Genomic DNA, 16,500 nt, shown 5'->3' on the forward strand with positions numbered 1-16,500 from the left:
TTCCCAAACTATGGTGCATGGACCACCAGTTGTCTACAAGCTTCGTTCAGGTGGTCTGTGCCTTGTCCATGTTCAGTAGTCATTGATTTTAATGGTATATTTATTGTTTCTTTAAGTTCTTACCAGTGCCAGATTAAACCCTGTGGAGGCCCCTAGGCAGCTGAAATCTTGCAGATGGTGGGCTCGGTTTCTGAGTCAATGCAGGTTTCTCTTCCAAATTCAAATTCTTTCAAGATCAAATCAATATAATTTTGTTCCGTTGTTGTGGGATCCCTAAAAGGCCAGTGCCAACTCTGCCTATTTGGTAATCCAGCAATGCTTCTTACATTGTATTGTTTTACAACTTAAATTCCATAAAATTCAAAAAGCATACAGCATCTCACACAGCGCATTGCAATTGTTGTAACAGGCAGAAAAATGATTAAGTTGTCCACCAAGACCTTCAGCAATTTTCTAGCTTGAGAAGCATTGCTTTGAAGCATTGCTTTTCATACTAATATAAGTAGTGTTAGTAGTATCACCACCATTTTATTTTGTATCTACATTTAGTTTGATTTTTTAAGAGGAGGAAGGGTGGTGGGGAGAGAGGAGAAAACCAGAGAGGCCTTATGGAAATGAGGGCAGAGCTCCTTTACCAGAAATAGTTGAAAAGGGAATTTGCAACAGGTTTAGCTTTCCTCACCCTGCAGAACAAGCTGCAACCATTCAAGTTTAAAGGAGCCAAGACTACCTCCATATTTGACCCAGTGGTATGTCCCTTGCATGGAGAAGATGGAGAATGCTATTGGGTGACAGACAGAAGGCGGAACTGCTCAGCATCTACCGTATTTTTCGCTCTATAGGACACACTTTTTCCCCTTCAAAAATGAAGGGGAAATGTGTGTGCGTCCTATGGAGCGAATGCAGGCTCCTTGGCTTCGCGGCGACGCGCCGGTCCTGGAAGCTGGCTTCCATCACGCCAGAAGCGGTTTATGCTGACCACATGACCCAGAAAGCTGTCTGTAGACAAACACCGGCTCCCTCGGCCTGAGAGCGAGATGAGCTTTATGACTGATATTGTTGATTCTTTGTCGTATTTCTTTTTGTTATGTTTTAACTTTTTGTTTTGTTAACAATAAATAAAAAGTTGTTTTTTTTAAAAAAAGTTCTGTAGTTATATTATGATTTTCAACTGAGCTAGTTCCGTGCCCATCACCAAGTGCAAGCTCCTCAGGTGATGCTCATGCAGGTGTGAGCCAGCCCTATGATAGGCTCAGGTAAGGACTCGTGAGCTTGTGTACTCTGGATCCCAACATTTTACTTAGTTCTTATTCCCATAACTGGCTGCTTTCTTCCCAGCTGAGGGTTGCTGAGACTGAAATCAAAGACCTTCAGTCTGAATTTGAAATGGAGAAGATTGATTATTTGGCCACCATCCGCCGCCAAGAGCGGGAGCTCCTCCTTTATCAACAGCTACTGGACCAGGTGCAACCCCTCATACGGCGGGACTGTAATTACAGCAACTTTGATAAAATCAAACGGGAGTCCACGTGGGATGAAGAATCAGGCTGCTGGAAAATCCCAGAGCCTGTCACTCAAAAGACCAGTCTCCCTGCAGGTAAGAAGAACAACTCAGAATTACCATGTTACATTGCTCTGGTTGCCCATTCATACAAAATGGAGCAAAAATGGTCTCCCAGGATTTTCATGTGGGTTTCACTCACTTCTTAAGGACTTCTTGGGTATCTTATTTCCTTCATGGTCACTCTGGGACTATTTAAAATACTTTTCACATCTCACCTTCATGCACAGTGAAATTGGGAACAGGCTTCAGGCTCATGGACTTGGAGCTAAGCAAGATGTGCGTGGGGGGGTGGGTGGATCTACTTACTGCGTTCAAAATGGAGTTTTCAGAGTAGGGGAGCTAAATGTGACCCCTTCCACCACTACGCTTTGTTCCTTTAAGAGTTTTTCTCTCTGCCCAGCTCAGTTCTGGTATGCAAACCAGCTGGAGAGAGAACAACTTAAGAACTGCAGAATGCAGTGAGGTGTTGCTTCTCCAGCTGAAAAACCCCACACGTGCCTACTCAGAATTAAGCCTCATTCTTTTGCTCACAGGTAAGTGTGTACATGACTACAGCTATATATCAGAAAATCCCTATTGGTGCTAATGGAGATTTCCTCCCAATGCAAATAGCAGCTTCAAATAAAGGATTTTCCGCAGGAGTCCTGGAGAGTCCTGCCTGCCTGCCTGCTGTGATCCCAATAATCACACCCACCCACAATTAATGTTTGCATTTTTTCAAAAACGATGCCTTAAATGCTCCTTGCTGCCCAGGGCTCCTTTGGGAGAAAGGGTGGATGATGATGATGATGATCAATAGAGGGTTTGTGAGAAAGAGACTAAACTGCTCAAGCCTCAGGTCAAAATATGAGTCCTGACCAACCAATCGACATTTGCCCTCTGATTGGCTTCCACCAATTAAGCAACAGCAACTGTTGTTGACTAATGAACGGATGGAATTTATTGCATCCCCGCTTTAAAAACGTTTAGAAAGCAAGCTGTTAAATAGACCTTTGTAAGTCTATGCATATATTGGATCCTGGCCCCAGCTGACATGAAACTAGCAGAGAAATGAGCCACCACTGAGGCTGAGAGCCACCATTACTCTTCTTTTCCATAGCAGTTTCATCGTTGTCACAGACCAAAGCAGGCAGGAAGAGCTCATCATCGGAGAATGGGGATGCAGCAGCAATGGTAAGCTAAGGAAGGGTACTTGGGCTATACTGAGAATGTTACACAACGTACACACTGGCATGATAGCTGGGAGTCTGCGCTGAAGGTAAAACTTCAGGGGATTCTGTTGATCTCCAAGCTGGTTCACACATTGCCTTCATAATGAGGGGAAAGAGTGAAACTAACGCCCTACTGCTTGGTCACTGGAGGAAGATATTAGGGGTGGGGGCTTGAGTGCAGGCAGGGTTTAGCTCCTGCCTTCTTCCAGCAGCCAAGGCAAAGGTGCAGTAGTGGCGGCGGCAGCAGCAGCAGCAGCAGCAGCAGCAAGGAATTGGCCCTATCTCCTGCATTCTTTAATTTAGAGTACAATATATAAATCAGTCCCCAAGTCAGTGTGGAAAGCTCAGACCGACCAACTGGGAGCAATTGTGGTCATGGTGAAGCAAGACCCTCTTGCGGTGTTAATGCTGTGAACTCCTCCATTGTAGGCTCAGGTTGTAGATATGTGTAAACAGGACACCACAGTCTGTGCTGCACCTCATTCCAAAAGAAACACAAACTCTGGGTAAACTCCTTGAATCCCTGGAATCTCACACTGCTCAGAGTGGGGTGGCATGCAACAATATTTTCCGATTTTTCATGTTTAACCAGAGTGCATACATTCCACAGTGCTGTTACTCCCCCAGAAATTAAATGAGAAGTTAAGCTCTTCTACACACAGTGGCTTTTCATAGGATACATTAAGTAAGCTCTCAACCCTCTCATTTATACCCCATGCATAATTTGGTCTGGATTAGATTATTTTTCCCATGGCTTTGTAACCTAGTTTTTGGACACCAGTGTGGAAACTAGACAGAGAAGTAAGTGTAGTCCAGCAGGTTAAAAGTGGGGCTGACATGTCAGGTTTCAGCCTCAGTTTCCCTCATGCGTAAAATGTGAACAGTAGTGACCTCCTTAGGTTAAATGATGACAAACTGGTGACTGCTTGGTTATGTTCCCTGCAGGAAGAAGACCGCTATAAAGTGATGCTGAGCAAGAGTGATAGTGAGAATATTGCCAGTAACTATTTTCGCTCAAAACGAGCAAGCCAGATTCTCAGTGCTGACCCCATGAAGAGTCTAGGTAAACTTTCCTTTTTTTTCCCAAAAGGTTTGCCTGACTTCTACATAATACCCAACATTTGTACAGTACTCTTAAGGTGTCCGAAAGGTTTCTGAGACATTATTTCAGTATTCCTTACAACAGAGGCAGGAACACTCCCACTTGTGGGAGGATCTTGGCTCACCGGGGGGTCCGGTTATGCCTGCACCAGAACCGCCTGTCAACACAAGACTGCAAGGGCAGAGTTCAGTTCTGCCTTGGCTGCAACTGCCTTTTCCCAACAGGGAACATGAGCTTGCAAGGCAAAACATAATTTCTTCCCCTCCTCCCCATCAAGTGACAGGGAAGGGAGAAAGAAAGAAAGGTGCCTTTTGCAAGCATTGGCAGTGGGCAGGAGGAGTCCCAGCTGCTGCTTTCCCCCTCTGCCAGACTTCTAAAGTTCAAGGTTGCAGCAGCTGAGCAGGCAAACCTTTGGAAGGATTAGCCCTGTGCACTAGAGTGTCCATGCAGTTCAGGTCCCCCAAGGCTGCAAAATACTTTGCAGCAGCACACAATCAGCAGACTCCTTTCTCAGTAGCCTTTGCCCCCCCACCTCCACTCTCTACCCTCTACTTCCTTTTTATGTGGATAATGTTGAGAGCCTGCTCTGCAAATGCCCACTGTAAAAAAAGGGAGTACCTTCAAAATGCTAAAATCTCAGTCTCTCTCTCCCCCCCTCCTGTTGATGGAATCTTCTGCTCCTGCTAAAAGGGATTTTCCCTCTCCAATTCAGTAGCACCTTGCAGATGGCATTGCTGTGGTGCCATGTAATTGACAGGCTGTGCCCACTTGTCAAATTTGTCCCATGAGACCAGTCATGATAAGGATCTGGCCAAAGAGGTTTCTCCCCATCCCTGCTCTACAACAACCCAGGATGATAGGCCAGGAAGTATTATTATCATCTCTGTTTTGCAAATGACGAGCTGTGTTGGAGGGACTGACACACCTACCAGTAAGTCCATGACAATCCTCACTTCCAAACAACTAGCTTATTGAGCATTCATCCTGATCTGTTTGCAAAGAGGTTGCAAAGAGATGACCTTGCATCAAGTAATTGCTGTTTCCCCATCACTTTCCTTATTGTTATAATCTGATTTTGCAGTAGTTGTGTTGTGCAAGAGCACCAAATTGGCATTAGTTTCAATGTGAATTTGGCATCATGTGATTGAATCCCACCCAAACAAAAGTCTGTAAGGGCCCAGTGACAAGACTGAAACTAGGGACTTACTGCTTAATAGTTTCCTGGATGGCACTGTACTACACAAGGTCAGGCCTTATGCTGCAGTCCTACAGTCATTTATCTGAAGTTAATAGGACTTGCTTCTGAGTAAACATGGTTAGGACTGTGGTGATAGTATCTCACTGTACCTATTCTATATCATCAACATCCTCTTATTATACAAGTATCTAATATGCACACATACACAATAGGCAATGTACAGGGTTTTGTTTTTTTAAAGCATGTCTCAAAATCTTTAAAAAGCATAGCCTCAAAATCTTCCTATATACATAACAATGTAAAGCTGTTGATGATGTAGCTCATGTGGCTGTCAGGAGGTGAGGGCAGGTGGACTGGGCGATCTGTTTAACCTATTTGCCAAACTGCTCTGTGAAGCACCTTCCCCCATCCATTAAACATGGTTGCAGCGAGGTTTAATGGAGGGGAAGAGGAGGTGTGTCAGAAAACCACCCTCTGAAGGGGGTTCAGGTGAGCTGTGAGAAGGAGGGGATGGGCAAGGGGGGGGTGAGGTGAAGAGAGGGAAGTTGCAGGATTGGCAAATGGGTTGGTGAGTGGAGCAAGGTGGGACTGCAGCCCCGAGTATTAAAAAATATTTATGCTAAGTGATGTATAGGTTTCTCCAGGGAGATGTAGTGTTTCATGTTGAAATTAGACCAAGTATCTCAATGTTCTCTCTCTCTCTCTCTCTCTCTCTCTCTCTCTGTGTGTGTGTGTGTGTGTGTGTATTTTTGTCTTTTGCAGCTTCCCATAATTCTCCCCCTTTGCTGAACAACAATACCTCCATCCTGACTTCCAGCCTGGCGCCTATTCCCCCTGCCCAAACGGTGGAGATGCCCCAGCCACGTCCCTTTCGTCTCGAATCTCTGGATTTCTCCTCTCCGTCAGCCAAGACAAAGCGCAAGAAAAGCCGGAACAACTTGAGTGGCGGCGACCCTCTCTGACTGCTGTGGTTGTTGGTCTGCTTGCCAGGCTGGTCAACATCTGGACACCCTTCCTTGACCCCCATTTTGGGGACCATAGCTGCTTTTCAAAGGGATCCATGGCTTTTCTTTCCCTTTTGGGGAGAGTGAAAGCAATTAAATGCTGCTTCCCACAGACGATAGTGTGGTCAGCCCTCCATGTTCAAGGTGGGGCTGATACCTCTCTCACAGTTGCCTATTCCTTTGCCATTTTGTAGTGACCTTGCCTTTCAGTCTGCTCTCCCTCTCCCAATCATTGAAATGCACGGCAGCAGGACGCAAACTCAAACCCAGAACAGATGGATTAAGAATTCTTGGTGGTGGACTTTAAGATTATCCAAGTGTTGCCTTTTGCCTCCCTAATTTGTTGTAGGAAAGGACGCTAGTGGGCATAATCTGGCAGAAAATCCCAAAGCCCATTTAATAGCCTGTAACATCACTGCCCTGCCTGTTTAGCTCAGTTTAGATCCTGACTCTGCTCTCATTTTGGATTTTGAGGGATTCTGAAGCAGACAGACAAGAGGAGAAGGGAGATCCATTCTACACTCAAGAGCAGAATAGTGGCTGAAGGGGGCTGAATTTTGAGTAGTTGAGAAGAATCGTGCTCAAAGCAGAACCTGCGCAGTTTAAATCTATGCTATGCTGTGCTGTGCTGGGTGGGAAATGCCTTCTGGGAGCTGCCGGCCTGTCAGGCAGCGTTCAAGGGGAGCTGAGAGGGCTGAGTAAGGCTGGGAAGCTCCTCTGTCAATCTAGGCAGGGGGTCAGAGAAAGGGTGGGTATGTCTGCCCAGCTCACGATGCCTGGGCTTCTCCAGAAGCTGGACTCCAGAAGCTTCTCTCCTGCTCTTCACTCAGCAGCCCAGCATTTCATTGCAGCTCAGTTGCATCCACATATAGGGGGTTGGAGGGGAGGATTGCGGGGGGGGGGGGGGGCAGAGAGACAGATTTCCCAGATCATTTCTCTTCTGCTCAGAAGGCACAGTATGGTTTTTCTACACCCCATTGTTCTTGGGGACATCATTAAATTAATTAGTCACCTTCCAAAGCTCTTCAGTTTTACATTTTTAGCTAGAGCAATTTCTTGTCACTTCTGCAGCCTGAGATGACCTCAGTCCAGCAGGCACTTCCCTCCTCCTTCACCATAGCAAGAGAATACACTCTTACAACAGTTTCACTGCCACGCCTTAGCCACTGCTTTCTTCAAGCCCATTTCAAGATGGATGCTTTTGATACTGCACAATAATTCACCAGCTTTGTGCACTAGATGAGAACAGTTGAAAACGGGAGTGGGAGCAAGAGTAGCACATTCATGTGGGAGTCAGATGTTAATTTAAGGTACTGCTCTCTGTCCGTGTGTTAGTTGATCTCTTTGTTTTCACCTTTTATGTGAGCACAATAAACTGCCTGTTAATGAAACTTTAGCTTGGTTGCTCTATAGCCCATGTTGTCCTCCACTATCCATTCTCAATTTAATTGTAACCCTGGAAGGAAATGTGCCATAAACAGAGGGCAGGGAAGAAGAGAATCTCTGCTAAGAATCTCTGCAACCTTGGGCCCCAAACGCTGGGGGTTCTGAATGACTTCCTGCCTTCTCCCTCCCAGCCCCCTATCTGGGATTAGCATGCAATGTCTGCGCTTCCCTCATACCACAGATTCCTGGCAGGGGCCCTGAGCGGAGCGGATATTCTGCTGGTCTGTGCCTCAGCCCAATCAAGGAGCTTCAAGTACAATGGGAGGCTGCTGCATACCAGTACCAAACTGCTGCATGCCAAGAGCTGCTGGGCTGTGGTCTCCATCGGGCCAAACGTAGATGCCATATTTGCCCCTTCACATATGGTGGTGTCTCCAACCTTTGTTTAAGAGAATACCTTTATAACAGGTGCTGGAAGACAGGGCTAAGAATGGCCAGGATGCAGCTTGTCTGACCAAATAGGTAGTGTTGAGTAGTAAAGAGATGCTGCTTCCCAGGCAACCTGTTTATTGAGCCTTCATCCTGATTGGTTTGCAGGTTGGTTAGGTGACCTTGTGTCAAGCACACGTTACCACACACTTTCCAGGGCTCGCTCTTATCACTTCCCTTACCACAAAAAGTCCAGTCTTTTGGGGAAGCGAGTTGTTTGTGCCAGAGCTGAAAATTTGCTTTAGTTGTGCAACCTGAATTTGCTGGCATGTGATTAAATCCTATGCAGAAAAGCAACAGTCTGAGAGCACCCCTAGATTCTCTTTGATACAATTTTTCCTTCTTCTTAAATCCTAGATGTGGCACAGAATTAGGCGTTAAATTTAGGCAGTGACCAAAATCAGTCGACTCTACAGCAGTAAACTGTTGAAGGAGGTCCCTGAAGCACAAGGTGCTCTTCCTTCCTAGATTAGGGTGGGGGGACAGACAGACACCCACCCTGGGGAACATCTAGGCCCCCCCCCCCTTGGCTTGTGTCTTGCTCTCCAGAGTGACCATTCCTCGTAGGCATATAAAGTGGTTTGAATTAAAAGCAACTTTGGAACGAAACGGTGGGATGGGATAGGCTTTCAATCCCACATTTTCATAATTGCAATAGCATAAACGTGGACGAGTGTTTCTCAGCCCATCTGGGCACCGTTCTCTGCTCCAACGCACTAGAAGCAATGAACAACACCCCCCACCACGCACACTTGCTAATTTGCCATGTGGTGTGCATTCTCTCCCCCACTTTCTCTGCTGCGTGTTAATAAAGAGCTAGAAAAGGGTGAGACAAGTACCGGTAATTAAACTGGACCAAAACCCATTGGTTAAAAAAGAAAAGGGAATTTGAGATTTTGAGTTCCATGTATGGCTTCCCTGAATCTGGTTAGGTCTCTGCATTGCAGCAGCAACCAGCTGCAAACGGAGACATATTGTAGCCTTATGAGGCTTTGCCCTCGGGTGGGAAAAATATTGCGCCCGGGAAAGGGAAGTGGGAATCAACAGACACTCAAGGAATAGTTTCGGAGAAAACGCTTTATTTCTACCATCCATGAACTGGTAGAAGGAGCAAGTGAGATAACTCACAAAAAGCATGCGCGGGTTCACAGTCATGCGCACAGAGTATATATCCCCTTCCAGTTCCCTCCCCTTTTCTCCTCCTTTTCCAGGAGTCCTGCCCATGAGTTCCTCTGAGCATGAACAGAAAGCTCCTATGTTGGGACTCTTGGACTCTTGGCACCCTTCCCAGGAAAGGGGAATGAAAGCGGTTCAGCATGTCCAAAGATGTTGAAACTAGAATGAGATAAGATTCGTTTCTCAGGCCTGCTTTGAACAGAGCCTATTCATTAGCTTTTTGAAGCCTCCTCCTGCTGATAAAAGAATAACATTTTGCCTTTGGAACAGCATCTTGTGAGAATCCACAGAAAAGCTGTAGCTGTGGATTTTTAGAAGACAAAAGGACTTTTGGACAGTCTTGAGGCCTGGGGTGATTTCAGACAGGATTTGGGTATCCTGTCCCTTCATTCCCCCCTCTTAGTTTTTGGGCAGCTGCCAGGCCTTTCCCAAATGGACCACTGTCCTTTCTTGAGGCCACTGATGCTTGCCCCAAGTTTGGGAGCTGGAAGCTGCTTCCTGCAATTGTTGCTAGGTCAGCTGTCACCACACCAAGCGTGTCAGGCATGCAGTCAGCTTGCAGCCAAAAGATAAGTTCCTGGCGTGGACTCGGGTGTAACGGTTTGGGCTGGGAACGTACAATTGCAGATTGTCACTGGCGGTGATGGAATGATTGAGGTTGTAAATGATGATTCATTCCATTTGTGCCCAGGGTCATTACCAAGTCAGTGCTGTGGTTCAAAGGGGGCTTCAGTTAAGTTCTGGAGGCTCTGGGTGGAGCTCTGCCAGGTGGAAGCAGGCTGGGGCATAATTTCCCTGATTGAACATCCCACACAAATACCCTTCTCTGCAGGGGTGGTGTAAAGCTATCCAGGGGCCCAGCAACCTTCTATAAAGTTCAGTTATGCAAAAGGAAAGGAAAGGAAAGAAAGCCAGGAAGCTGCGATCATTTACCCCTGGCATGCTTTGTCCTCCATTCTCCATTTCTAAATGGTGAGGTGGTTCCAGGGCTTGTTTTCCTTTGGATAAGTGAGCACTGAAGACTTTAGTTATCCACGCAATATTTGCTTTACGTACAAATGTACAAGCAGAGCACAGGTACAGGCAAATTTACATTCCTACAGCAGGCAGCTTATCAGTGAATCCTGCATTAGTTTCCCATAGAGAGCCTCTGCACACCAAAATGCTTCACAATGCAGCACAGGTCTCTGCCTCTCTCTGTCTCAAGTCCAAACTGTCAACTTGTTGCAACATGGCTGCTGTGAAGCGTGTGGCATAGCACAAAATGGCGGCCATAGTCTCCCACTGCAAACAGGAACTGGGAAGGACAAGCAAACAGTCTCATGCACTGTGGATTTTTGAAATGATATTTCCCGAGGAGACCTTTATTAAGTGATAGAGAAGGAGCTGAAAATAATGCCTGGCGTCACATCCACTAATGTAGCTTAACCCTAACCCCAACCCCAACCCTAAAAGTCTTACTCTAACCCACTAACCCTAACGCCTAACCACAAACAAGCAAAATCACCCAAAATGAAGCAAAACCACCAAACACACAAACCAATCAAAATTATAAAAGAAGCACAACCACCAAATCCCCCAAACAAGCAAAACCACCCTGAATTGAAGCCAAACCACCAGAAATGTAAAATTCAATCAAAACCCAATCAAAGGAGGGAGGAGAACCAATGGCAGCTCACTGTGACTTGTTTGCAAGGCATTTTGAAGATAAAATTGCTTGCATCCATCAAGACCTTGACTGCTGTTATAGCAGATGAATCTCATGGGGTGTCCAGAGCACAGTCTAGTCCTGTGGTATTGGATTAGGTCAAACAACCAGAAATACAATAACCAATTGAAAAGAAGCAAAATCACCAGAAACCCAACAAGCAAACAACTAATGGAAAAGCAAATGCACAAGAAACCCCAAAACCAATAAGAACTATTATAAAACTAGCAAAACCACCAAATTCCAAACCACAACATGCAAAACCACTGCCAATTACCGGTAAGTAAATTCACCAGAAACCAAAAAACAAATAAAAAATAACATGAAACAAGCTGTTACGGCAAAATCTGGGTGCGAGGCTGCTCTGCCACCCAGCTCGTCGGACTAAGTCCGCGGGTCCCTGTGGAGGAAAATGAGTTCAGCCGGAGAGGAGCAAACTGCAGAAGATCCATGTTTATTGCGCAACAAGGTTCAAGGCGAGATTGAACAGCGAGAAAAGGGTGACATGAGCTTTTGAAACTTCCCTCCATGTCCCAGAATACAGTGCAAAATACATCCCAGTTACATCATGAATACATTAAGAAGAGGTTGGGTTACACAGATTACATCATGAATATATTAAGAAGAGGTTGGGTTACACAGGATTAACATATGGAGGAGGGAGGGGGGAATATGCAGAGCTGGAGATATGCGCAGATAAGCACATCCTGAGTACCGGTGATGAGAAGACAATGGTCCATGTATGCATAGTCTGCCACCTGGCATTGCCCAGAGGAAAGGCCAGGCAGAGTGATTTGACAGGATTAGGGTCTTAACACCTTGCTTGAGGGATTATGGAGGACAGGGAAGGTGTCATGGAGTTCTAGAGAAATTGAGCAAATTGGCACGTTGATTTTCTATGATTTATAGATTTTAGTCCCTTCTGTCATTGACAGTTGGAAATAAATGGATATATTGTAGCGAAGAAGGAGGTGAAGAAGACATGCCCCCCCCCTTTCCGTATCAGTCCCCCATTCGGAGATAGATTTGCATTAAAGTTCTGTAAGAACTTGCAAATCTTTTCTCCGCATCCTAGATTTCGGTGATCTTGTACTACCCTTCCCCCATTTGCCGCATTTGTACATAGTCTGGGAAGGTAGAAGAGGACAGCGAAGGAGGGAACAACATGGAGCAATACAATGTACGTGTGTTATATAGATATGCGCTAAATAATGACTTGGTATCAACCGTACCAGATGTGTGGGTTTATGCAAACCTGAAAGGGACTTGCAAGCCATGCCTCTTATGGTCATTTGCAAGTATAGCAGTGCAGATAGCTGGATATGGGATATTACTTAAAGGGAACATCTGTTGTATTTTGTTACTAAATTACTTGTGCCATTCTGGCTCTTGGGAGAAACATTTTCTCAATAGTGTCTATGCTTTACATTTAGCAGGAAGGTCCACTACTGACTGAAAAATACAGTTGGTGGTTTGTCCTTTGCCATTTTTGTGTGTTTCTCAGGTGTCAAGCTAGCTCTTCTATGGTCTCACACCGGCATAGTGGTATAGTAACACATCCTGTTGAATCCCCTCAGGGCTTTCATTTAACCATGTCGCCTGTCACTCATCATAGCTGGCACAGGTTTCAGACATATCGTGAGGGAAACGTCTTTGCCATGGCCATTCAATTGGGTTTTATTATTGCAGGCTCTGGTCTTGCACTCATGGAAAGTTGTTCGCTTGCTCTTAAGGACCAAAAGCTAATTGCAGCCTGGATACACATGCCCAATTCTAACAGAGTCCAATTTGAATTTATCTTGCCCCATGGTTCTCAACTTTTCAAAACCAATATGTTAAACAAAACCATTCTTAAAAGGGGCACTTCTCCAAATGAGTCAATTTAACTCTATAAGGGACCATTCCTGCTACATCAAGGCATATACACGTTTCTTGTTATCAATAATAGTAATAATATGTTGGAGATGTAAGGAAAGTGAAGGGACCTTATTCCACATATGGTAGTCGTGTCCTCAAATAAATAAATAAAAAAATTCGGGACGTGATCCACACCCCTTTTCATTTGGCATTCTAATCAAAACATCTCAAATAATAATAAAAGAGTGTTGCTTCAAAACTACCTGATAAAATATGGTTCCAAGAATAATACTTGGTTGTGGTTAGATTAATTTCACGGCTATACGGGAAACCCAAGATTAATAAATAAATACAGGATAATTGCTACTTAAAGACAGTACTGAATCTGCAAGAGATACAGGGAAGTCATAGAAGAGATTTGAAATAGTTTTCTGGAACAGAAAGAAAGAAATAGTAAAAGGTAATCTCTTTCCGGGAACTTCGGGTATAGAAAACATTAAATACATAAATAAATGGGTAGGGAAGGTTGGCACTCTGTAGAGTGCCAGGTGGGACAAGGAAATATGATCATCAGTTGACTTAATCTAAAGATTGCCCGCTCTATCGGAAAGCATGTAATATATGAGAATCCTCCATGAAAAACTTGGGGTGTAAGCCATATCCCTCTGTTGTTCATAGTTATGTACCCTACATTATACAGAAACAATTACACACAGAAATTTTGTCCCCCCTTTGTGGAGATAACACACTAACACAATAACACATAATACACAAAACATACAAATTATTAATTCTACACCATATCTTGAGGCAATAATGTGATCTTGAGACAATTCTTGCTGCTTTTACATGTATTTCCAAACTTGGGCACAAGGGCATTTCTTGCCTGCCTTTGAGTCAATGGGAGGAAGTTAGCAGCCCTTCCAAACGTCGCTGAAATGTTATAGCTTTCTAAGTCCTTTCCTTCTTGGGTGGTAGTCAAAAGATAAAATGTTCTTCAAAATTCAGTTAGTCAGTTTCTCAAGTCTTTTATAGGAAGAAATTGTTGTGGCCACTGTGAGGCCTTGGCTTAAAAAAAAAAATCCTTTGAAAAAAAAATCCTTTGAAATAGGCCTGCAAAGGGGTTGGGGGGTTGGGATCTGAAGACATAATTAGTTGTTTTTTGTTTTGTTTTGTTTTTTTAGGAGGAAGATAATAGTCAAGAAGGGAGAGAATATTCTAAAATTTTCTTTCTTGGGAAGCTGTGAATACAAACTCATAGTTAAAAGCCTTTTATCGATTTAAATATTATAATCATTTACATTTAATTTCCTTCACTTAGTTTGGCTGTGCAAGAAACGAAGGGACAGAACCTTTGTTAATTTGAACACAATAGGCAAGTTATTAAACATTTTGCTTATGTGGGTCCGAATTCTCTTCAGTATCCTGTTTGAAAGGGAAATTTTTATTTCCTGTGAAAATCTCTGTCAGGAATGCTGTTCCTATAATGCATAGGTATATAGTACTCACAAAACAAAACCAGATAAAAGACAAACTCAGTGGGAAAACTGTGAAAAGAATTTTGCATGTTAGATTGGGGAAACTACTGAGAGGAGCTCACAGTGGGAGTGCTTTGATATTTACCTGTGAAAAGAATTTGGCATGTTAAGATTTGAAACTTGGAAACCTTTTTACTTTTGATGGTCGAGTACTTAAGCCTTTTGTCTTACGTAGCCCCTGGAGGAAAGGACACATTAAGGGTGATTTTCCTCAATGGTTCCAAGTTTTACATAAGGAAATTTGCATGAGTTTCTCCCTGCAGCCCACGCTCTCAAAAAAAAACCTCCTCCTCCTCCCCCCCTTCCTCTCTCTCTTTTTCTTCTTTTTTTTTTTAAGCTGACCTAACCTCTGTGCATGTGCAGAGTTCATATTTCAGCAAAAAATTTTACACCATTGAAATGTTGCATCTTTTGGCTAAATTAGAATAAAGGAAGGGAAGGGTAAGGAGTAGATTTAAAAAAAATAGGGTTAGATTTTAAAACAAACAAACAAAAAAAAAAACCAAAAAAAAAACCTCAGCAATGCAAGTATTCACCAAAGCTAGCAGTTTTCTAAGGGATCATGTTTCCTTCAGCCCAAGCAATGGATTGCTTCCTTTATTTACAGGAAAGGGCTATCATTTTGTGTGATTTCCCTCTGGTCATTCGCGGAACAATGCCACGCCCTTATATATGGGGAAAATGGCCAGAGAGTCAGAATTCATAAGATCTTAATATTCTCATTCATTTCAGCATTACCATTTGCAGACAAATTTTCCTGCCCTTTATTTACAGGATGGTAAAGACTGATGCTGCTTGATTATGAATTTGTATGTGCTTAAACTTTGAGTAGACTTTTAAGTCTGATTTTTAAATAATAGACAAAATGATAAATACTGTAATCACTTAAATGCCTGACCTCACCAGTTCTGCTTCAAAACATCACGGCTTTCACCTCTCACCTTTTTTAAAAAAAAAAACAAAGAGCAAAGTTGGGCTGAATTTCAACTCATCACATGCTTGTGGACACATGGCCCTCCACACAGCCACAAATGGGGAAACTTGAAAGGGACCCTGGGGCCATCTAGTCCAACCCGAAAAGCAAGATTTGTACTACCAAAGAGACACACACATACTTATGTACACAGGCACAACTGGGGAAGAGACCACAAGCCATGCTCCTATCATGTACTAAGGAAGAGGAAAATAAAAGTATCCAACTTTATACAGAACCCTTTTAGCAGATCTTGAAGCTAGTTTGAGTGAGAGTTTACTTCCTTAGATTAAAGAATGCAAGGAAGATTGAAGTGAACATTTTTCCTAAACTTGCAGAGGAATAGTAAGCCTAATCTATGCCCCCCCCCTTTTGCAGTTTCCTTTAAAGGAAGCTTACTCGGGAGTAAATTTACCTGGCACAGAAGTAAGAAGAAGAAAAAAATCCTGAAAGCGACAGAATGAAACAAGGGGGGGCATTTTCTAAGAAAAGAGGCCAGTCTTATAGAGACTGATATCAGGAGCCTTACAATAACTCTTCTGTCCAACCAAATCAAAGTTAAAACTGGACTCAGATATTTTCTTAGAAGGAACACCATACTTTCATAGGAATATGCTTAATGAAGTACATACACTGCATTTTAGCTTGAGAGCAGTTGTGCTCAATTACGCTTTTGCAGCAGAAACATTAGGTTAACTTCACATTCCAAAATAGACTGGAACACAGGTGTACTCACAAACTCAAAAGTTACAACAAAACACCATTTACCATTAGACTTAAAATCACCCTCCTCACTTAAACTAGAGGAAGGAGGTGGGGTAATCCTCCTTTCAGAATACAAGTAGCACGTATACAGGATTTTACCACTTGGGAGGAAAACCCTCTTTTAGAGCCTCTCCCAAATAACAAACATTTGCACACTTCATTCACATTTTTGTCTTGTTTAAGATTGATAAGGCCCAACATGGCTTTCTTAGATTTAAAATTTTGGAGCAAGCTTGTAGTTTAACTATGCAGCCTTAGGAAAAGCAGTCTGTCAGAGACAGAAGGAACAGACAACACACATAACAGACAACATGTAACAGACAACATGTAAACATACATATTCTCATATATGAATTAACAGACAACACATATAACAGACAACATGTAAACATATATATTCTCATCCTTTAGTTGGTTATTGCAAGGAGTTGGGCCGCTTCCTTTGGCTTCATTAAGTGAAATTAGTAGGAAGGTCCCACATGGTTTTATGAGCCTCCTTGCCTCTTCAAACACACCACCAGTTAATCAA

General features: G+C 43.6%; 2 protein-coding genes across 10 annotated transcripts in view; one reads left to right on the forward strand and one right to left on the reverse strand.

The window, feature by feature from the left end:
• Positions 1 to 7,470, forward strand: part of KIF17 (kinesin family member 17) — a 36,667-nt gene extending 29,197 nt beyond the window's left edge. For 3 of the 9 annotated variants that reach the window (XM_083421023.1, XM_083421022.1, XM_083421018.1), the window contains 4 exons: positions 1,339 to 1,597; positions 2,664 to 2,737; positions 3,721 to 3,838; positions 5,838 to 7,470. In XM_083421023.1, coding sequence (XP_083277149.1) covers positions 1,339 to 1,597; positions 2,664 to 2,737; positions 3,721 to 3,838; positions 5,838 to 6,037 — 651 coding nt within the window. In that variant the 3' untranslated portion in view covers positions 6,038 to 7,470. Of the gene's footprint in view, positions 1 to 1,338; positions 1,598 to 2,663; positions 2,738 to 3,715; positions 3,839 to 5,837 lie in introns of all 9 variants that reach the window. The other 6 variants (XM_083421017.1, XM_083421016.1, XM_083421021.1 and 3 more) reach the window with 3 other exon arrangements.
• The window catches only part of LOC310668115 (suppressor of SWI4 1 homolog), an 89,714-nt gene that overhangs the window by 40,445 nt on the left and 32,769 nt on the right, over positions 1 to 16,500 (reverse strand). The window lies entirely within an intron of this gene.

This window comes from Podarcis tiliguerta (genome assembly GCF_965153285.1).
Source record: "Podarcis tiliguerta genome assembly, chromosome: 17".
NCBI classification, from domain to species: domain Eukaryota; kingdom Metazoa; phylum Chordata; class Lepidosauria; order Squamata; family Lacertidae; genus Podarcis; species Podarcis tiliguerta.